Source organism: Salvelinus fontinalis, chromosome 23, assembly GCF_029448725.1.
Source record: "Salvelinus fontinalis isolate EN_2023a chromosome 23, ASM2944872v1, whole genome shotgun sequence".
NCBI classification, from domain to species: domain Eukaryota; kingdom Metazoa; phylum Chordata; class Actinopteri; order Salmoniformes; family Salmonidae; genus Salvelinus; species Salvelinus fontinalis.
Genome location: NC_074687.1, coordinates 25,819,441 through 25,841,543, shown reverse-complemented (window position 1 = coordinate 25,841,543; position 22,103 = coordinate 25,819,441). Strand labels below are relative to the sequence as shown.

General features: G+C 45.2%; 2 protein-coding genes across 5 annotated transcripts in view; both read right to left on the bottom strand.

Moving 5' to 3' along the window:
- The window catches only part of gab2 (GRB2-associated binding protein 2), a 199,627-nt gene extending 198,859 nt beyond the window's left edge, over positions 1-768 (bottom strand). For 2 of the 3 annotated variants that reach the window (XM_055878323.1, XM_055878325.1), the window contains exon 1: positions 53-767. In XM_055878323.1, the coding sequence (XP_055734298.1) occupies positions 53-127 (75 nt within the window). In that variant the 5' untranslated portion in view covers positions 128-767. Of the gene's footprint in view, positions 1-52 lie in introns of all 3 variants that reach the window. The other variant, XM_055878324.1, reaches the window with a different exon arrangement.
- Positions 769-3,944: 3,176 nt separating this feature from the next.
- Positions 3,945-22,103, bottom strand: part of nars2 (asparaginyl-tRNA synthetase 2, mitochondrial) — a 32,519-nt gene continuing 14,360 nt past the window's right edge. For both annotated transcript variants that reach the window (XM_055878321.1, XM_055878322.1), the window contains 10 exons: positions 20,040-20,120; positions 19,766-19,872; positions 19,469-19,601; positions 17,654-17,752; positions 17,482-17,519; positions 12,233-12,299; positions 8,500-8,637; positions 7,054-7,151; positions 6,760-6,786; positions 3,945-4,712 (listed from right to left, as the gene is read on the bottom strand). In XM_055878321.1, coding sequence (XP_055734296.1) covers positions 4,568-4,712; positions 6,760-6,786; positions 7,054-7,151; positions 8,500-8,637; positions 12,233-12,299; positions 17,482-17,519; positions 17,654-17,752; positions 19,469-19,601; positions 19,766-19,872; positions 20,040-20,120 — 933 coding nt within the window. In that variant the 3' untranslated portion in view covers positions 3,945-4,567. The remainder of the gene's footprint in view (positions 4,713-6,759; positions 6,787-7,053; positions 7,152-8,499; positions 8,638-12,232; positions 12,300-17,481; positions 17,520-17,653; positions 17,753-19,468; positions 19,602-19,765; positions 19,873-20,039; positions 20,121-22,103) is intronic.

Genomic DNA, 22,103 nt, shown 5'->3' with positions numbered 1-22,103 from the left:
TGAGGGGGAAAAGTGCGCAAACAGTAGGATCATTTTATTCTATATTACTTACATATCTCCTCAGTTTCTTCTCTGGAGGAGACTTTCTCAGCCAGCCTTGGAAGATGATTTCTCCTCCACCGCTCATGCTGAACAAACAACCGCTTCTTCAAAAATCCTGTTCCAGTCTCGTAACCGCTAGTGGTGTAATATACTTTCAGTACATAACGGGTCCCGTCCAGTTAATCAATGTGAAACGGTGCTATCGGTGCCGGACACTGTTTGGTGCAGTCTGCTGCCCATTTATCTCGTTGGTCTATAGCGCAAGGCCGGCTGGGGGAGAGAGAGAGAGGACGAGATGCTGCCTGACTGCTATTCGTCCTTGGTGTCACGCTCTGTCACCATAACGCACAGAACTGAATCCCACCTCTAGTCGGTTCGCGGAACCCGGAGCGCATCCACCGATCTCTCGTCCCTCTCTTCTCGGGAGTTATTATGCGGCTGTGTTGAGCGGTTAACTAGCATCGAGCCGGCGAACGGCGGGTGAACTCAACGGATCCCGGTGATGTAGGAAGTAGTGAAGGGTGTCTCTGCACTTTGTTTTCCAATTCACACCACGCCCACTGAACTACAGGGATGGGCTCCGGGCAAGTAGAGCCGCGCTGGGATGAACACAGACAGGAGCTGCGCCTTGGCTTGACGCTTGCGCTTTGGCTTGACGCAGACACAGCTCCTCTCTCTGATCAGCGCTGCTGTTCTTGCCCGGAGTCCATTATGCGCTGAAGCAGTCAGACGCTACATTGTGTAGTATAAACGACACACCCACTGGGCAAAAACTGGTTGAATCAACAGCGTTTCCACGTCATTTCAACCCCCCAAAAATTCAATGTGATGATGTTGAATCAACGCGGAAAAACTGATTGGGGATTAAAAAACATTTTTTTACATCAACATATGGGAATGTAATATCTTTTTCACACAACTTTTAACCTAAATCCTGTGACATGTTTTGTTGATTTCACGTTTTAATTCACTTTAGTTGACAACTCAACCAAATGTATATCAGAACTGGTGACCGTGCCCAGTGGGCAGAGGCAAATTAAGTTGCGAACATGGAAACAAGAGTAAGCTAAGGCAGAAAGACTACGTGTCTACTTAGAGAAACCGTAATGTAAACATGTCGGTGAATGGAAAGTACGATCTGTGCTGCATTTAATAGGAGTGTAAATGGGACATTTGGTTTCATCCAACTTTTTATGCATGAAAGTCATATTAATTAGTAGGATAATATATATTGCTAAGATAACATTTTATTCTACCTATAAGTTGTGTTGAGAAACTTGTGGGTTGATTAACTGTTGCGTGAATGCGAATCTTTCGTCAGTGGCAGAAAGACAAAAATACAGGATACACGAAATGAGGAAGAGGTGTGAAAACGCACCATCTAGTGGATAAAAGAGACACTACACTACATAGCTTTGGTCCAGGGCCCGGTTTACCAAAAGCATCTTAAGGCTTGGTTCATCTGGATGAATTTAGCAGTAAGATGCTTTTGGGGAACCAGGCCCTGGGCGTTAGTGCATTCCTCTACTGATGAAGGGTAGCCGGGGCGGCAGGCTGGCCTAGTGGTTAGAGGAGGCAGGTAGCCTAGTGGTTAGAGGAGGCAGGTAGCCTAGTGGGTAGAGGAGGCAGGTAGCCTAGTGGTTAGAGGAGGCAGGTAGCCTAGTGGTTAGAGGAGGCAGGTAGCCTAGTGGTTAGAGGAGGCAGGCAGCCTTGTGGTTAGAGGAGGCAGGTAGCCTAGTGGTTAGAGGGAGGCAGGTAGCCTAGTGGTTAGAGGAGGCAGGTAGCCTAGTGGTTAGAGGAGGCAGGTAGTCTAGTGGTTAGAGGAGGCAGGTAGTCTAGTGGTTAGAGGAGGCAGGTAGGCCTAGTGGTTAGAGGAGGCAGGTAGCCTAGTGGTTAGAGGAGGCAGGTAGCCTAGTGGTTAGAGGAGGCAGGTAGCCTAGTGGTTAGAGGAGGCGGCTGGCCTAGTGGTTAGAGGAGGCAGGTAGCCTAGTGGTTAGAGGAGGCAGGAAGTCTAGTGGTTAGAGCGTTGGCCTAGTAACCGAAATGTTGCAAGTCCGAATCCCTGAGCTGACAAGGTAAAAGTCTGTCATTCTGCCCCTGAACAAGGCAGTTAACTCACTGTTCCTGGCGCGTCATTGAAAATAAGAATTTGTTCTTAACTGACTTCTGCCTAGTTAAATAAAGGTTAAATAAATGTTTTTAAAAATAGAAAAGGAGCGTGCACTAACGCCCAAGACCAGAACTAGTCTGGACCCGATTACCTAAGGGCCATCATCACATACCTACAGGAACTGGCAGTGAAGTCAATCATTCTTCAGCCTTGTTTCATGATCATAATATTAACAGTAGTGACCTTGTCTGTGTACCTGAAGGACTCTTGGGAACAGTAGTGACCTTGTCTGTGTACCTGAAGGACTCCTGGAAACAGTAGTGACCTTGTCTGTGCACCTGAAGGACTCTTGGAAACAGTAGTGACCTTGTCTGTGCACCTGAGGACTCCTGGAAACAGTAGTGACCTTGTCTGTGCACCTGAAGGACTCTTGGAAACAGTAGTGACCTTGTCTGTGCACCTGAGGACTCCTGGAAACAGTAGTGACCTTGTCTGTGCACCTGAAGGAGTCTTGGAAACAGTAGTGACCTTGTCTGTGCACCTGAAGGACTCTTGGAAACAGTAGTGACCTTGTCTGTGCACCTGAAGGACTCTTGGAAACAGTAGTGACCTTGTCTGTGCACCTGAGGACTACTGGAAACAGTAGTGACCTTGTCTGTGCACCTGAAGGACTCTTGGAAACAGTAGTGACCTTGTCTGTGCACCTGAAGGACTCTTGGAAACAGTAGTGACCTTGTCTGTGCACCTGAAGGACTCTTGGAAACAGTAGTGACCTTGGCTGTGTACCTGAGGACTACTGGAAACAGTAGTGACCTTGTCTGTGTACCTGAGGACTCCTGGAAACAGTAGTGACCTTGTCTGTGTACCTGAGGACTCCTGGAAACAGTAGTGACCTTGTCTGTGTACCTGAGGACTCTTGGAAACAGTAGTGACCTTGTCTGTGCACCTGAAGGACTCTTGGAAACAGTAGTGACCTTGTCTGTGTACCTGAAGGAGTCTTGGAAACAGTAGTGACCTTGTCTGTGCACCTGAAGGACTCTTGGAAACAGTAGTGACCTTGTCTGTGCACCTGAAGGACTCTTGGAAACAGTAGTGACCTTGTCTGTGTACCTGAAGGACTCTTGGAAACAGTAGTGACCTTGTCTGTGCACCTGAAGGACTCTTGGAAACAGTAGTTACCTTGTCTGTGTACCTGAGGACTACTGGAAACAGTAGTGACCTTGTCTGTGTACCTGAAGGAGTCTTGGAACTGTACTAGACTTAATCAACAATACATTGGTCCAATTAATATCAAACCAAAATGTATTTGTCACATACATGTTCAGCAGATGTTATTTGCGGGTGTAGCGAAATACATTGAAACATATCAGCAGTAGTTTGCAGCGCCCTCTGCACCGCTACTTCCCGCAGCTCGCCCTCTGCACCGCTACTTCCCGCGGCTCGCCCTCTGCACCGCTACTTCCCGCGGCTCGCCCTCTGCACCGCTACTTCCCACGGCTCGCCCTCTGCACCGCTAGTTCCCGCGGCTCGCCCTCTGCACCGCTAGTTCCCGCGGCTCGCCCTCTGCACCGCTACTTCCCGCTGCTCGCCCTCTGCACCGCTACTTCCCGCGGCTCGCCCTCTGCACCGCTACTTCCCTCTGCACCGCTACTTCCCGCGGCTCGCCCTCTGCACCGCTACTTCCCGCGGCTCGCCCTCTGCACCGCTACTTCCCGCTGCACCGCTACTTTCCGCTGCTATGCATTTAAACACTATATTTGACAGTTTCTTATATGAACAACAACAGACAACATTTTGATCATTTTGACTTTTTATAAATCAAAAAACAGTGACATCTTTACAAACGAATCATCTGACCATAGTGATATACACTGAGTGGACAAAACATTAAGAACACCTGCTCTTTCCATGACAGACTGACCAGGTGAATCCAGGGTAAAAGCTATGATCCCTTATTGATGTCACTTGTTAAATCCACTTCAATCAGTGTAGATGAAGAGGAGGAGACGGGTTAAAGAAGGATGTTTAAGCCTTGAGACAATTGATATACGGATTGTGTGTATGTGTCATTCAGAGGGTGAATGGGCAAGACAAAATATTGAAGTGCCTTTGAACGGGGTATGGTAGTAGATGCCAGGTGCACCGGTTTGTGTCAAGAACTGCAATGCTGCTGGGTTTTTCACGCTCAACTGTTTCCCGTGTGTATCAAGAATGGTCCAAAACCCAAAGGACATCCAGCCAACTTGACAACAGTACGAAGTATTGGAGTCAACATGGACCAGCATTCCTGTGGAACGTTTTTGACACCTTGGTAGAGTCCATGACCCGACAAATTGAGTCTGTTCTGAGGGCAAAGGGTGGTGCAACTCAATACTAGGAAGGTGTTCCTAATGTTTGGTACACTCAGTGTATAGTTTACAGAGGGCAAGAGCGGGAGAATCTGGGGAATGGAATAACGTCTTTGATGTTGTGGACCCCCAGAACACACAGCAGGTAGCGCTCAAAGCCCATACCAAACCCACCGTGAGGGACCGAACCAAAACGCCTCAGATCCAAATACCTGGACAGACAGAATATAGTAGAGTAGAATAGAACAGAATCAAACAGTGTAGAATACAACATAATAGAACAGATTAGAGTAGAACAGTGTAGAGTAGAATAGAACAGAATAGAACAGATTAGAGTAGAACAGAATATAACAGATTAGAGTAGAACAGAATAGAACAGATTAGAGTAGAATAGAATATAACAGATTAATGTAGAATATAACAGAATCAAACAGTGTAGAATACAACATTATAGAACAGATTAGAGTAGAACAGAATAGAACAGATTAGAGTAGAATAGAATATAACAGATTAGTGTAGAATATAACAGAATCAAACAGTGTAGAATACAACATAATAGAACTGATTAGAGTAGAATAGAACAGAATAGAACAGATTAGAGTAGAACAGTGTAGAGTAGAATAGAACAGAATAGAACAGTGTAGAATAGAACAGAATAGAACAGTGTAGAATAGAACAGAATAGAACAGAATAGAACAGAATAGAATAATGTAGAGTAGAATAGAACAGTGTAGAGTATAATAGAACAGTGTAGAGTATAATAGAACAGAATAGAACAGAATAGAACAGTGTAGAGTAGAATAGAACAGAATAGAACAGAATAGAACAGTGTAGAGTAGAATAGAACAGAATAGAACAGTGTAGAGTAGAATAGAACAGAATAGAACAGTGTAGAGTAGAACAGAATAGAACAGTGTAGAGTAGAATAGAACAGTGTAGAGTAGAATAGAACAGAATAGAACAGTGTAGAGTAGAATAGAACAGTGTAGAGTAGAATATAATAGAATAGAACAGAATAGAACAGTGTAGAGTAGAACAGAATAGAACAGTGTAGAGTAGAATAGAACAGAATAGAACAGTGTAGAGTAGAATAGAACAGAATAGAACAGTGTAGAGTAGAATAGAACAGAATAGAACAGTGTAGAGTAGAATAGAACAGTGTAGAGTAGAATAGAACAGAATAGAACAGTGTAGAGTAGAGTAGAATAGAACAGTGTAGAGTAGAATAGACCAGTGTAGAATATAATAGAATAGAACAGTGTAGAGTAGAATAGAACAGAACAGTGTAGAGCAGAATATAATAGAATAGAACAGTGTAGAGCAGAATAGAATATAATAGAACAGTGTAGAGTAGAATAGAATAGAACAGTGTAGAGCAGAATATAATAGAATAGAACAGTGTAGAGTAGAATATAATAGAATATAACAGTGTAGAATAGAACAGTGTAGAGTAGAATCGAACACTGTAGAGTAGAATAGAACAGTGTAGAGTAGAATACAACCGTGTAGAACAGAATAGAACAGTGTAGAATAGAACAGTGTAGAGTAGAATAGAACAGTGTAGAGTAGAATAGAACCGTGTAGAGTAGAATAGAACAGTGTAGAATAGAACAGTGTAGAATAGAACCGTGTAGAACAGAATAGAACAGTGTAGAGTAGAATAGAACAGTGTAGAATAGAACAGTGTAGAGTAGAATAGAACAGTGTAGAATAGAACAGTGTAGAGTAGAATAGAACAGTGTAGACTAGAATAGAACCGTGTAGAGTAGAATAGAACAGTGTAGAGTAGAATAGAACAGTGTAGAGTAGAATAGAACCGTGTAGAACAGAATAGAACAGTGTAGAATAGAATAGAACAGTGTAGAATAGAATAGAACAGTGTAGAATAGAACCGTGTAGAACAGAATAGAACAGTGTAGAGTAGAATAGAACAGTGTAGAATAGAACAGTGTAGAGTAGAATAGAACAGTGTAGAATAGAACAGTGTAGAGTAGAATAGAACAGTGTAGAGTAGAATAGAACCGTGTAGAGTAGAATAGAACAGTGTAGAGTAGAATAGAACAGTGTAGAGTAGAATAGAACCGTGTAGAACAGAATAGAACAGTGTAGAATAGAATAGAACAGTGTAGAATAGAACAGTGTAGAATAGAACCGTGTAGAACAGAATAGAACAGTGTAGAGTAGAAAATAGTAAAGTACTTTATTATAAGCAAACATAGTTACACAATATCAACACGTATTGAATTTAAATGCACTTACCATCCGTATGTCTCATCCAAACCAGCCCTAAAGAAGACGCATAACGTGTCTTTAACAGACGACCAATTACCACATGCGTTGATTCCATGTGTACATATTAATGAGTAAACATATATACTCAATATTCCACTTTTCACTTTTCTGTCTGTTGTATGGCAAATATATGTATGTATTTATACAGTATATGTGTATTGGACATGAAATTGGGTTTAAATTTGTTAGATTATTTTGAAGATGTTTTCTTTTATCTGAAAGTTGTAAAAAGAGTTATTTCATAATGTTGTGAGTTCCTACTGTGCTAGTCGTGTCTTCAGTAGGTCCAGTCTCTCCTCTCTCAGAGAACCTCCACACATCTCTCCTACTCCGGGGACCAACAGGTCTACTGCTGCTGCCTGGGACACGGACACACGGACACACGGACACACGGACACACACACACACACACACACACACACACACACACACACACATACACACACACACTGGCTGACTAAAGGACTGTCATCTTTTACACTAAACCGTAAGGAGATGACTGGGCTGCAAGTGTGGAAGAAAGTACATTTAAAATTACAGATGACACCGGTTCAACTGAAATGACCGGAACCGGTTCAACTGGAATGACCGGAACCGGTTCAACTGAAATGACCGGAACCGGTTCAACTGAAATGACCGGAACCGGTTAAACTGAAATGACCGGAACCGGTTCAACTGACATGACAAGAACCGGTTCAACTGAAATGACCGGAACCGGTTCAACTGAAATGACCGGAACCATGACCGGAACCGGTTCAACTGAAATGACCGGAACCGGTTCAACTGAAATGACCGGAACCGGTTCAACTGAAGTGACCGGAACCGGTTCAACTGACATGACCGGAACCGGTTCAACTGAAATGACCGGAACCGGTTCAACTGAAATGACCGGAACCGGTTCAACTGAAATGACCGGAACCGGTTCAACTGAAATGACCGGAACCGGTCCAACTGAAATGACCGGAACCGGTCCAACTGAAATGACCGGAACCGGTTAAACTGAAATGACCGTAACCGGTTCAACTGACATGACAAGAACCGGTTCAACTGAAATGACCGGAACCGGTTCAACTGAAATGACCGGAACCATGACCGGATCCGGTTCAACTGAAATGACCGGAACCGGTTAAACTGAAATGACCGGAACCGGTTCAACTGAAATGACCGGAACCGGTTCAACTGACATGACAAGAACCGGTTCAACTGAAATGACCGGAACCGGTTCAACTGAAATGACCGGAACCGGTTCAACTGAAATGACCGGAACCATGACCGGAACCGGTTCAACTGAAATGACCAGAACCGGTTAAAATGAAATGACCAGAACCGGTTCAACTGAAATGACCGGAACCGGTTCAACTGACATGACCGGAACCGGTTCAACTGACATGACCGGAACCGGTTCAACTGAAGTGACCGGAACCGGTTCAACTGAAATGACCGGAACCGGTTCAACTGAAATGACCGGAACCGATTCAACTGAAATGACCGGAACCGGTTCAACTGAAATGACCGGAACAAGTTCAACTGACATCACCTGAACCATACAACTTTAATAGGTGAAACAATTCAATTTTTGAACTATGGAGTGGAGTTTGTTTTGCCTTTATTTAACCAGGTGACTCATTAACAACACATTCTCTATTATAATAACAACCTGATGCGTTGTTCAAACTAGACCGATCTCCGTGTGCTACGTGATCTTACAGTGTGTAGAGGTTGGTCCTCGTTGTCTCGTGCGTAGAAGGGCTTCAGGGCATAGGGGTAATCAGTGACGAAGAGAGGAACATCACCACAATGTTTCACCAGGTACTTCTCGTGCTCTGTCTGCAAGTCACAGCCCCACTGAGGGAGGGAGAGAGGGGGGAGGGAGGGAGGGAGGGAGAGGCAGAAAGAGAATGAGAGATTAAAGGTTTGACCCCACACAAAATGTAGAATCTAAGGTGTGAAAATAGAATCAGGTTGACACAGTACAGAAGACACAGGGTACAACATTCTAGAAAAGAGCTCTACTGACATCTGTTAATAAAGAGGCTACAGCTATCTCCTGAAAGAGGGTACAGCTATCTCCTTCTGAAAGAGGCTGCAGCTATCTCCTTCTGAAAGAGGCTACAGCTATCTCCTTCTGAAAGAGGCTACAGCTATCTCCTTCTGAAAGAGACTACAGCTATCTCCGTCTGAAAGAGGCTACATCTATCTCCGTCTGAAAGAAGCTACAGCTATCTCCTTCTAAAAGAGGCTACAGCTATCTCCTTCTGAAAGAGGCTACAGCTATCTCCTTCTGAAAGAGGCTACAGTTATCGCCTTCTGAAAGAGGCTACAGTTATCGCCTTCTGAAAGAGACTACAGCTATCTCCTTCTGAAGGAGACTACAGCTATCTCCTTCTGAAAGAGAATAGAGCTGTACTATACTTACATCTGTCTATAAAGAGACTACAGCTATCTCCGTCTGAAAGAGACTACAGCTATCTCCTTCTGAAAGAGACTACAGCTATCTCCTTCTGAAAGAGACTACAGCTATCTCCTTCTGAAAGAGACTACAGCTATCTCCTTCTGAAAGAGACTACAGCTATCTCCTTCTGAAAGAGAATAGAGCTGTACTATACTTACATCTGTCTATAAAGAGACTACAGCTATCTCCTTCTGAAAGAGACTACAACTATCTCCTTCTGAAAGAGACTACAGCTATCTCCTTCTGAAAGAGACTACAGCTATCTCCTTCTGAAAGAGACTACAGCTGTCTCCTTCTGAAAGAGATTAGAGCTGTACTATACTTACATCTGTCTATAAAGAGACTACAGCTATCTCCTTCTGAAAGAGACTACAGCTATCTCCTTCTGAAAGAGACTACAGCTATCTCCTTCTGAAAGAGACTACAGCTATCTCCTTCTGAAAGAGACTACAGCTATCTCCTTCTGAAAGAGACTACAGCTATCTCCTTCTGAAAGAGACTACAGCTATCTCCTTCTGAAAGAGACTACAGCTATCTCCTTCTGAAAGAGACTACAGCTATCTCCTTCTGAAAGAGACTACAGCTATCTCCTTCTAAAAGAGACTACAGCTATCTCCTTCTGAAAGAGACTACAGCTATCTCCTTCTGAAAGAGACTACAGCTATCTCCTTCTGAAAGAGACCACAGCTATCTCCTTCTGAAAGAGACTACAGCTATCTCCTTCTGAAAGAGGCTACAGCTATCTCCTTCTGAAGGAGACTACAGCTATCTCCTTCTGAAAGAGAATAGAGCTGTACTATACTTACATCTGTCTATAAAGAGACTACAGCTATCTCCGTCTGAAAGAGACTACAGCTATCTCCTTCTGAAAGAGACTACAGCTATCTCCTTCTGAAAGAGACTACAGCTATCTCCTTCTGAAAGAGACTACAGCTATCTCCTTCTGAAAGAGACTACAGCTATCTCCTTCTGAAAGAGAATAGAGCTGTACTATACTTACATCTGTCTATAAAGAGACTACAGCTATCTCCTTCTGAAAGAGACTACAACTATCTCCTTCTGAAAGAGACTACAGCTATCTCCTTCTGAAAGAGGATACAGCTATCTCCTTCTGAAAGAGGATACAGCTATCTCCTTCTGAAAGAGACTACAGCTATCTCCTTCTGAAAGAGACTACAGCTATCTCCTTCTGAAAGAGACTACAGCTATCTCCTTCTGAAAGAGACTACAGCTATCTCCTTCTGAAAGAGACTACAGCTATCTCCTTCTGAAAGAGACTACAGCCATCTCCTTCTGAAAGAGACTACAGCCATCTCCTTCTGAAAGAGACTACAGCCATCTCCTTCTGAAAGAGACTACAGCCATCTCCTTCTGAAAGAGGCTACAGCTATCTCCTTCTGAAAGAGACTACAGCCATCTCCTTCTGAAAGAGACTACAGCCATCTCCTTCTGAAAGAGGCTACAGCTATCTCCTTCTGAAAGAGACTACAGCTATCTCCTTCTGAAAGAGACTACAGCTATCTCCTTCTGAAAGAGGCTACAGCTATCTCCTTCTGAAAGAGGCTACAGCTATCTCCTTCTGAAAGAGGCTGCAGCTATCTCCTTCTGAAAGAGGCTGCAGCTATCTCCTTCTGAAAGAGGCTGCAGCTATCTCCTTCTGAAAGAGGCTGCAGCTATCTCCTTCTGAAAGAGACTACAGCTATCTCCTTCTGAAAGAGACTACAGCTATCTCCTTCTGAAAGAGACTACAGCTATCTCCTTCTGAAAGAGACTACAGCTATCTCCTTCTGAAAGAGACTACAGCTATCTCCTTCTAAAAGAGACTACAGCTATCTCCTTCTGAAAGAGACTACAGCTATCTCCTTCTGAAAGAGACTACAGCTATCTCCTTCTGAAAGAGACTACAGCTATCTCCTTCTGAAAGAGACTACAGCTATCTCCTTCTGAAAGAGACTACAGCTATCTCCTTCTGAAAGAGACTACAGCTATCTCCTTCTGAAAGAGACTACAGCTATCTCCTTCTGAAAGAGGCTACAGCTATCTCCTTCTGAAAGAGGCTACAGCTATCTCCTTCTGAAAGAGGCTACAGCTATCTCCGTCTGAAAGAGGCTACAGCTATCTCCGTCTGAAAGAGGCTACAGCTATCTCCGTCTGAAAGAGGCTACAGATATCTCCGTCTGAAAGAGGCTACAGATATCTCCGTCTGAAAGAGGCCACAGCTATCTCCGTCTGAAAGAGGCCACAGCTATCTCCTTCTGAAAGAGGCTACAGCTATCTCCTTCTGAAAGAGACTACATCTATCTCCTTCTGAAAGAGACTACAGCTATCTCCTTCTGAAAGAGACTACAGCTATCTCCTTCTGAAAGAGACTACAGCTATCTCCTTCTGAAAGAGACTACAGCTATCTCCTTCTGAAAGAGACTACAGCTATCTCCTTCTGAAAGAGACTACAGCTATCTCCTTCTGAAAGAGGCTACAGCTATCTCCTTCTGAAAGAGGCTACAGCTATCTCCTTCTGAAAGAGGCTACAGCTATCTCCGTCTGAAAGAGGCTACAGCTATCTCCGTCTGAAAGAGGCTACAGCTATCTCCGTCTGAAAGAGGCTACAGATATCTCCGTCTGAAAGAGGCCACAGCTATCTCCGTCTGAAAGAGGCCACAGCTATCTCCTTCTGAAAGAGGCTACAGCTATCTCCTTCTGAAAGAGACTACAGCTATCTCCTTCTGAAAGAGACTACAGCTATCTCCTTCTGAAAGAGACTACAGCTATCTCCTTCTGAAAGAGACTACAGCTATCTCCTTCTGAAAGAGACTACAGCTATCTCCTTCTGAAAGAGACTACAGCTATCTCCTTCTGAAAGAGACTACAGCTATCTCCTTCTGAAAGAGGCTACAGCTATCTCCTTCTGAAAGAGACTACAGCTATCTCCTTCTAAAAGAGACTACAGCTATCTCCTTCTGAAAGAGAATAGAGCTGTACTATACTTACATCTGTTTTGAAAGCAAATTTCTTGGAGCTGCTGTTGAGGATGTTTATGGCTTCCGTGTAGGTTATCCTGAAGCAAAGAGATAACAACAACATATGGATATATCAAGGATCCCTGTGTAATCACTGTATATTAATGATCCCTGTGAAATCACTGTATATTAATGATCCCTGTGTAATCACTGTATATTAATGATCCCTGTGTAATCACTGTATATTAATGATCCCTGTGTAATCACTGTATATCAATGATCCCTGTGTAATCACTGTATATGAATGATCCCTGTGTAATCACTGTATATGAATGATCCCTGTGTAATCACTGTATATGAATGATCCCTGTGTAATCACTGTATATCAATGATCCCTGTGTAATCACTGTATATCAATGATCCCTGTGTAATCACTGTATATTAATGATCCCTGTGTAATCACTGTATATTAATGATCCCTGTGTAATCACTGTATATCAATGATCCCTGTGTAATCACTGTATATTAATGATCCCTGTGTAATCGTTAAATATCAATGATCAATATGTAATCGTTCTGTTTTTGGGGTAGGATCCCCATTAGCTGTTGTAAAAGCAGCAGCTACTCTTCCTGGGGTTCCACACTAAACATGAGACATAATACAGAACGTCATTAGACAAGAACAGCTCAAGGACAGAGCTACATACATTTATAAAGGCACACGTAGCCTACATATCGATGCATACGATATCGACCCAGAGCATATCGACCCAGACGACCCAGAGCATATCGACCCAGAGCATATCGACCCAGAGCATATCGACCCAGAGCACATCGACCCAGAGCACATCGACCCAGAGCACATCGACCCAGAGCACATCGACCCAGAGCACATCGACCCAGAGCACATCGACCCAGAGCATATCGACCCAGAGCACATCGACCCAGAGCACATCGACCCAGAGCAAATCGACCCAGAGTATATCGACCCAGAGCATATCGACCCAGAGCAAATCGACCCAGAGCATATCGACCCAGACGACCCAGAGCATATCGACCCAGAGCATATCGACCCAGACGACCAAGAGCATATCGACCCGGAGCATATCGACCCGGAGCATATCGACCCAGAGCATATCGACCCAGAGCATATCGACCCAGAGCATATCGACCCAGAGCATATCGACCCAGAGCATATCGACCCAGAGCATATCGACCCAGAACATATCGACCCAGAGCATATCGACCCAGAGCATATCGACCCAGAGCATATCGACCCAGAGCATATCGACCCAGAACATATCGACCCAGAGCATATCGACCCAGAACATATCGACCCAGAGCATATCGACCCAGAGTATATCGACCCAGAGTATATCGACCCAGAGCATATCGACCCAGAGAATATCGACCCAGAGCATATCGACCCAGACGACCCAGAGCATATCGACCCAGAGCATATCGACCCAGAGCATATCGACCCAGAGCATATCGACCCAGAGCATATCGACCCAGAGCATATCGACCCAGAGCATATCGACCCAGAGCATATCGACCCAGAGCATATCGACCCAGAGCATATCGACCCAGAGCATATCGACCCAGAGCATATCGACCCAGAGCATATCGACCCAGAGCATATCGACCCAGAGCATATCGACCCAGAGCATATCGACCCAGAGCATATCGACCCAGAGCATATCGACCCAGAGCATATCGACCCAGAGCATATCGACCCAGAGTATATCGACCCAGAACATATCGACCCAGAGCATATCGACCCAGAGCATATCGACCCAGAACATATCGACCCAGAGCATATCGACCCAGAGCATATCGACCCAGAGCATATCGACCCAGAGCATATCGACCCAGAGCATATCGACCCAGAGCATATCGACCCAGAGCATATCGACCCAGAGCATATCGACCCAGAGCATATCGACCCAGAGCATATCGACCCAGACGACCCAGAGCATATCGACCCAGAGTATATCGACCCAGAGTATATCGACCCAGAACATATCGACCCAGAGCATATCGACCCAGAGCATATCGACCCAGAACATATCGACCCAGAGCATATCGACCCAGAGCATATCGACCCAGAGCATATCGACCCAGAGCATATCGACCCAGAGCATATCGACCCAGAGCATATCGACCCAGAGCATATCGACCCAGACGACCCAGAGCATATCGACCCAGAGTATATCGACCCAGAGTATATCGACCCAGAACATATCAACCCAGAGCATATCGACCCAGAGCATATCGACCCAGAGCATATCGACCCAGAGCATATCGACCCAGAGCATATCGACCCAGAGCATATCGACCCAGAGCATATCGACCCAGAGCATATCGACCCAGAGCATATCGACCCAGACGACCCAGAGCATATCGACCCAGAGTATATCGACCCAGAGTATATCGACCCAGAACATATCGACCCAGAGCATATCGACCCAGAGCATATCGACCCAGAGCATATCGACCCAGAGCATATCGACCCAGAGCATATCGACCCAGAGCATATCGACCCAGAGCATATCGACCCAGAACATATCGACCCAGAGCATATCGACCCAGAACATATCGACCCAGAGTATATCGACCCAGAACATATCGACCCAGAGCATATCGGACTGCTTTTTCTCTACCACATCACTGGATTCCTACCGAAAGCTCTGGACCATTACACCGGATCATCGCAGCTAGCTAGCTGCAACCGAGTGGCTACTCCTGGCTAACGCCTCTGTTCCGAAGCATGCACCAGTTAGCCTCGAGCTAAGCTCATCTCCCGGCTACCCGAAGACGTCTACCAGCTAATTATTGGGCTACAATACCTCTTTTGCCAATTGTCCTGGACCCTTTATTGCCGACACGGAGCCCCGCCGATCCATCACGACTGGTCTGCCGACGTAATCGTCCGAGGTGGTTTCAACAGGCTTTTCCGTTGCAACGTCGCCAAAAAACACACCTGCTATCCCCGGCCCGCTAGCTGTCTGAATCGCTGTGTCTCCAGCTCGCCTAGCGTAGTAGCGACTACTGAACGGCTCCCTGACTCACCTATTGCTGCTCATTGGACCCTATGATCACTCGGCTACACATGCCCCTCCCTAATGTCAATATACCTTGTCCACTGCTGTTTCTGTTAGTTATTATTGTTTTATTTCACTATAGAGCCCCCAGCCCCGCCCTAAATGCCTTAGATAGCTCTTTTGTCCCACCCCCCACACATGCAGAGAACTCATCTGGCTTAACTGGTGCCTCCTGAGACACAAGCGCTCTCATCATCACTCAATGCCTAGATTTACCTCCACTGTACTCACATCCTACCATATCCTTGTCTGTACATTATTCCCTGAATCTATTCTACCACGTCCAGAAATCTGATCCTTGTATTCTCTGTCCCCAACACACTAGACGACCAGTTCTTATAGGCTTTAGCGGTACCCATATCCTCCTCCTCCTCTGGTCATGTAGAGGTTAATCCAGGCCCTGTACCCTCAACTATAACATTTTCCGACAAGATAGAACCCCCTTTGGCAGTTCTATCTACTGCAGAGTTCTGTCTTACTATCCAGGACCCGTCAGTCAGCATTTCACTGTTAGTCTACACCTGTTGTTTACCAAGGACCCGTCAGTCAGCATTTCACTGTTAGTCTACACCTGTTGTTTACCAAGGACCCGTCAGTCAGCATTTCACTGTTAGTCTACACCTGTTGTTTACCAAGGACCCGTCAGTCAGCATTTCACTGTTAGTCTACACCTGTTGTTTACCAAGGACCCGTCAGTCAGCATTTCACTGTTAGTCTACACCTGTTGTTTACCAAGGACCCGTCAGTCAGCATTTCACTGTTAGTCTACACCTGTTGTTTACCAAGGACCCGTCAGTCAGCATTTCACTGTTAGTCTACACCTGTTGTTTACCAAGGACCCGTCAGTCAGCATTTCACTGTTAGTCTACACCTGTTGTTTACCAAGGACCCGTCAGTCAGCATTTCACTGTTAGTCTACACCTGTTGTTTACCAAGGACCCGTCAGTCAGCATTTCACTGTTAGTCTACACCTGTTGTTTACCAAGGACCCGTCAGTCAGCATTTCACTGTTAGTCTACACCTGTTGTTTACCAAGGACCCGTCAGTCAGCATTTCACTGTTAGTCTACACCTGTTGTTTACCAAGGACCCGTCAGTCAGCATTTCACTGTTAGTCTACACCTGTTGTTTACCAAGGACCCGTCAGTCAGCATTTCACTGTTAGTCTACACCTGTTGTTTACCAAGGACCCGTCAGTCAGCATTTCACTGTTAGTCTACACCTGTTGTTTACCAAGGACCCGTCAGTCAGCATTTCACTGTTAGTCTACACCTGTTGTTTACCAAGGACCCGTCAGTCAGCATTTCACTGTTAGTCTACACCTGTTGTTTACCAAGGACCCGTCAGTCAGCATTTCACTGTTAGTCTACACCTGTTGTTTACCAAGGACCCGTCAGTCAGCATTTCACTGTTAGTCTACACCTGATGTTTACCAAGTCAGCATTTCACTGTTAGTCAACACCTGATGTTTACCAAGGACCCGTCAGTCAGCATTTCACTGTTAGTCTACACCTGTTGTTTACCAAGGACCCGTCAGTCAGCATTTCACTGTTAGTCTACACCTGATGTTTACCAAGGACCCGTCAGTCAGCATTTCACTGTTAGTCAACACCTGTTGTTTACCAAGGACCCGTCAGTCAGCATTTCACTGTTAGTCAACACCTGATGTTTACCAAGGACCCGTCAGTCAGCATTTCACTGTTAGTCTACACCTGATGTTTACCAAGGACCCGTCAGTCAGCATTTCACTGTTAGTCAACACCTGATGTTTACCAAGGACCCGTCAGTCAGCATTTCACTGTTAGTCAACACCTGATGTTTACCAAGTCAGCATTTCACTGTTAGTCTACACCTGTTGTTTACCAAGGACCCGTCAGTCAGCATTTCACTGTTAGTCCACACCTGTTGTTTACCAAGGACCCGTCAGTCAGCATTTCACTGTTAGTCTACACCTGTTGTTTACCAAGGACCCGTCAGTCAGCATTTCACTGTTAGTGTTTACCAAGCGTGTGACATTTGATTTAGATTGGTAGAGGTGAGACATGACCCATAAGGCAACCTATTCCCTACATAGTGCACTACTACCCTATGGGTCCTGGTCAAAAGTAGTGCACTATGTAGGGAATAGGGAGTCATTTGGAACACATTAAACTTGCATAATCATGATACACACTTACACATTAAAACTCTTCTTCATCATTAGATCCACATTGTCCTTGGGAGGAATAGAGACAACAGATTAATCTCTAGTTGAGGTCAATAGGGTGGTGGGGGTGGGGTTCAAGGTTCATTCAATACGTTCAGAGAATATGCATGTTATTGCGTTGTAGATATTTTCTGGTGTCTCACCCTGTATCCAGGTGACACGTGTTTGTGATATAAAGCCACATCTTCAGGACACTGAGCTAGGAGATGTTCTGTTGTAGACCTGAACAAGTCTTCCATCACCTGAAGAGGTAAGGACACAAGTTAAGAGTCATTGAGTCAATCGGGTCTAGAAGGAGACCAGGTAATGCTGATTCATTTAGTCAATCGGGTCTAGAAGGAGACCAGGTAATGCTGATTCATTTAGTCAATCAGGTCTAGAAGGAGACCAGGTAATGCTGATTCATTTAGTCAATCAGGTCTAGAAGGAGACCAGGTAATGCTGATTCATTTAGTCAATCAGGTCTAGAAGGAGACCAGGTAATGCTGATTCATTGAGTCAATCAGGTCTAGAAGGAGACCAGGTAATGCTGATTCATTGAGTCAATCAGGTCTAGAAGGAGACCAGGTAATGCTGATTCATTGAGTCAATCGGGTCTAGAAGGAGACCAGGTAATGCTGATTCATTTAGTCAATCGGGTCTAGAAGGAGACCAAGTAATGCTGATTCATTGAGTCAATCAGGTCTAGAAGGTGACCAGGTAATGCTGATTCATTGAGTCAATCAGGTCTACAAGGAGACCAGGTAATGCTGATTCATTTAGTCAATCGGGTCTAGAAGGAGACCAGGTAATGCTGATTCATTTAGTCAATCAGGTCTACAAGGAGACCAGGTAATGCTGATTCATTTAGTCAATCGGGTCTAGAAGGAGACCAGGTAATGCTGATTCATTTAGTCAATCAGGTCTACAAGGAGACCAGGTAATGCTGATTCATTTAGTCAATCGGGTCTAGAAGGAGACCAGGTAATGCTGATTCATTGAGTCAATCAGGTCTAGAAGGTAATGCTGGTAATGCTAGGTAATATAGGTAATGCTGATTCAATGCTGATTCATAGGTAATGCTGATTCATTTAGTCAATTGGGACTAGGAGAAGACCAGGTAATGCTGATTCATTTAGTCAATTGGGACTAGGAGAAGACCATATTTCAACACTGGATCAAACTGATGGGAGCCAGAGCTGTTCCAAATCTCTCCTCGGGGACTCCCAGGCGTTTCACAATTTTGTTGAAACCCTGAACTAGCTCACCTGATCCAAGTAGTCAAGGTTTTTGATAATTAGTTGACAAGTTGAATCAGGTGTGCTAGCTCTGGAATAGTTCAAATACATGGACCGGCTGGGGGTCACCGAGGAGAGGTTTGGAACAGCTGGGGGTCACCTAGGAGAGGTTTGGAACAGCTGGGGGTCACCGAGGAGAGGTTTGGAACAGCTGGGGGTCACCGAGGAGAGGTTTGGAACAGCTGGGGTCACTGAGGAGAGGTTTGGAACAGCTGGGGGTCACCTAGGAGAGGTTTGGAACAGCTGGGGTCACCGGGGAGAGGTTTGGAACAGCTGGGGGTCACCATGGAGAGGTTTGGAACAGCTGGGGGTCACCTAGGAGAGGTTTGGAACAGCTGGGGGTCCCTGAACAGAGAGGTTTGGAACAGCTGGGGGTCACTGAGGAGAGGTTTGGAACAGCTGGGGTCACCGGGGAGAGGTTTGGAACAGCTGGGGTCACCGAGGAGAGGTTTGGAACAGCTGGGGTCACCGAGGAGAGGTTTGGAACAGCTGGGGTCACCGAGGAGAGGTTTGGAACAGCTGGGGTCACTGAGGAGAGGTTTGGAACAGCTGGGGGTCACCGAGGAGAGGTTTGGAAACCACTGCTGTAGTGACTGTGTGAAGGAGATCTCTGTCTCCACCATGTACTGTAGAGTATTACTAGTTAGAAACTCTTTATATAAGGGGACTTATATTCCATACCTTCATAAGATCCTCTAGTGACTGTGTGAAGGAGATCTCTGCTTCCACCATGTAGAACTCAGCCAGGTGACGTCTGCTCTGAGAGTTTTCTGCCCGGAACGTTGGTCCAAATGTGTACACTCCAGGAAATGCCCTGGAAGAGACACAAAATATAACTACAGTATACGTACAATACTCTCTCTGGATCTTATGAGTGAGTGAGTGAGTGAGTGAGTGAGTGAGTGAGTGAGTGAGTGAGTGAGCAACCAAAAGACTGACTGAATTAAAGCATGGTACTGAGTTCCAGTATCTCCTCACCCAGCCATGGCCTCCAGATGCAGCTGCCCAGAGACAGTCAGGTACGCTGGGACAGAAAAGAAGTGTCGGTGCCCCTCTTCATCCTGGTCCTTCTCCCGACCTGCAGGCTGAGGGAAGATGGAAGACACATTACACCTTCTCTTTCCAATAACAACCAGATGTTCCAACTAAACTGATCCCAAGTATTAGTATGATTATGCTGAGGCTTTACTTACTGCAGCCATTTTGTTGATGGCCAGAATAGAATTGTAATTCTCTGACAGACAGAGCTCACCTCAACCTGGAAGAGCTCTCCTGCCCCTTCACAGTCATTAGAGGTGAGGACTGGGGTGTGGATCTGAATAAAACCCTTCTCCTGCAATGACAATAACACTGACATTATCATCCTGACTGGGGTGAGGATCTGAATAAAACCCTTCTCCTGCAATGACAATAACACTGACATTATCATCCGGACTGGGGTGAGGATCTGAATAAAACCCTTCTCCTGCAATGACAATAACACTGACATTATCATCCTGACTGGGGTGTGGATCTGAATAAAACCCTTCTCCTGCAATGACAATAACACTGACATTATCATCATGACTGGGGTGAGGATCTGAATAAAACCCTTCTCCTGCAATGACAATAACACTGACATTATCATCCGGACTGGGGTGTGGATCTGAATAAAAACCCTTCTCCTGCAACACTGACATTATCATCCTGACTGGGGTGTGGATCTGAATAAAACCCTTCTCCTGCAATGACAATAACACTGACATTATCATCCGGACTGGGGTGTGGATCTGAATAAAACCCTTCTCCTGCAATGACAATAACACTGACATTATCATCCTGACTGGGGTGTGGATCTGAATAAAACCCTTCTCCTGCAATGACAATAACACTGACATTATCATCATGACTGGGGTGAGGATCTGAATAAAACCCTTCTCCTGCAATGACAATAACACTGACATTATCATCCGGACTGGGGTGTGGATCTGAATAAAAACCCTTCTCCTGCAACACTGACATTATCATCCTGACTGGGGTGTGGATCTGAATAAAACCCTTCTCCTGCAATGACAATAACACTGACATTATCATCATGACTGGGGTGAGGATCTGAATAAAACCCTTCTCCTGCAATGACAATAACACTGACATTATCATCCGGACTGGGGTGTGGATCTGAATAAAACCCTTCTCCTGCAACACTGACATTATCATCCGGACTGGGGTGTGGATCTGAATAAAACCCTTCTCCTGCAATGACAATAACACTGACATTATCATCATGACTGGGGTGAGGATCTGAATAAAACCCTTCTCCTGCAATGACAATAACACTGACATTATCATCCGGACTGGGGTGTGGATCTGAATAAAACCCTTCTCCTGCAACACTGACATTATCATCCGGACTGGGGTGTGGATCTGAATAAAACCCTTCTCCTGCAACACTGACATTATCATCCGGACTGGGGTGTGGATCTGAATAAAACCCTTCTCCTGCAATGACAATAACACTGACATTATCATCCGGACTGGGGTGTGGATCTGAATAAAACCCTTCTCCTGCAACACTGACATTATCATCCGGACTGGGGTGTGGATCTGAATAAAACCCTTCTCCTGCAATGACAATAACACTGACATTATCATCATGACTGGGGTGAGGATCTGAATAAAACCCTTCTCCTGCAATGACAATAACACTGACATTATCATCCGGACTGGGGTGTGGATCTGAATAAAACCCTTCTCCTGCAACACTGACATTATCATCCGGACTGGGGTGTGGATCTGAATAAAACCCTTCTCCTGCAACACTGACATTATCATCCGGACTGGGGTGTGGATCTGAATAAAACCCTTCTCCTGCTACACTGACATTATCATCCGGACTGGGGTGTGGATCTGAATAAAACCCTTCTCCTGCAACACTGACATTATCATCCTGACTGGGGTGTGGATCTGAGTAAAACCCTTCTCCTGCAATGACAATAACACTGACATTATCATCCTGACTGGGGTGTGGATCTGAATAAAACCCTTCTCCTGCAATGACAATAACACTGACATTATCATCCGGACTGGGGTGTGGATCTGAATAAAACCCTTCTCCTGCAACACTGACATTATCATCCTGACTGGGGTGTGGATCTGAATAAAACCCTTCTCCTGCAATGACAATAACACTGACATTATCATCCTGACTGGGGTGAGGATCTGAATAAAACCCTTCTCCTGCAATGACAATAACACTGACATTATCATCCTGACTGGGGTGAGGATCTGAATAAAACCCTTCTCCTGCAACACTGACATTATCATCCTGACTGGGGTG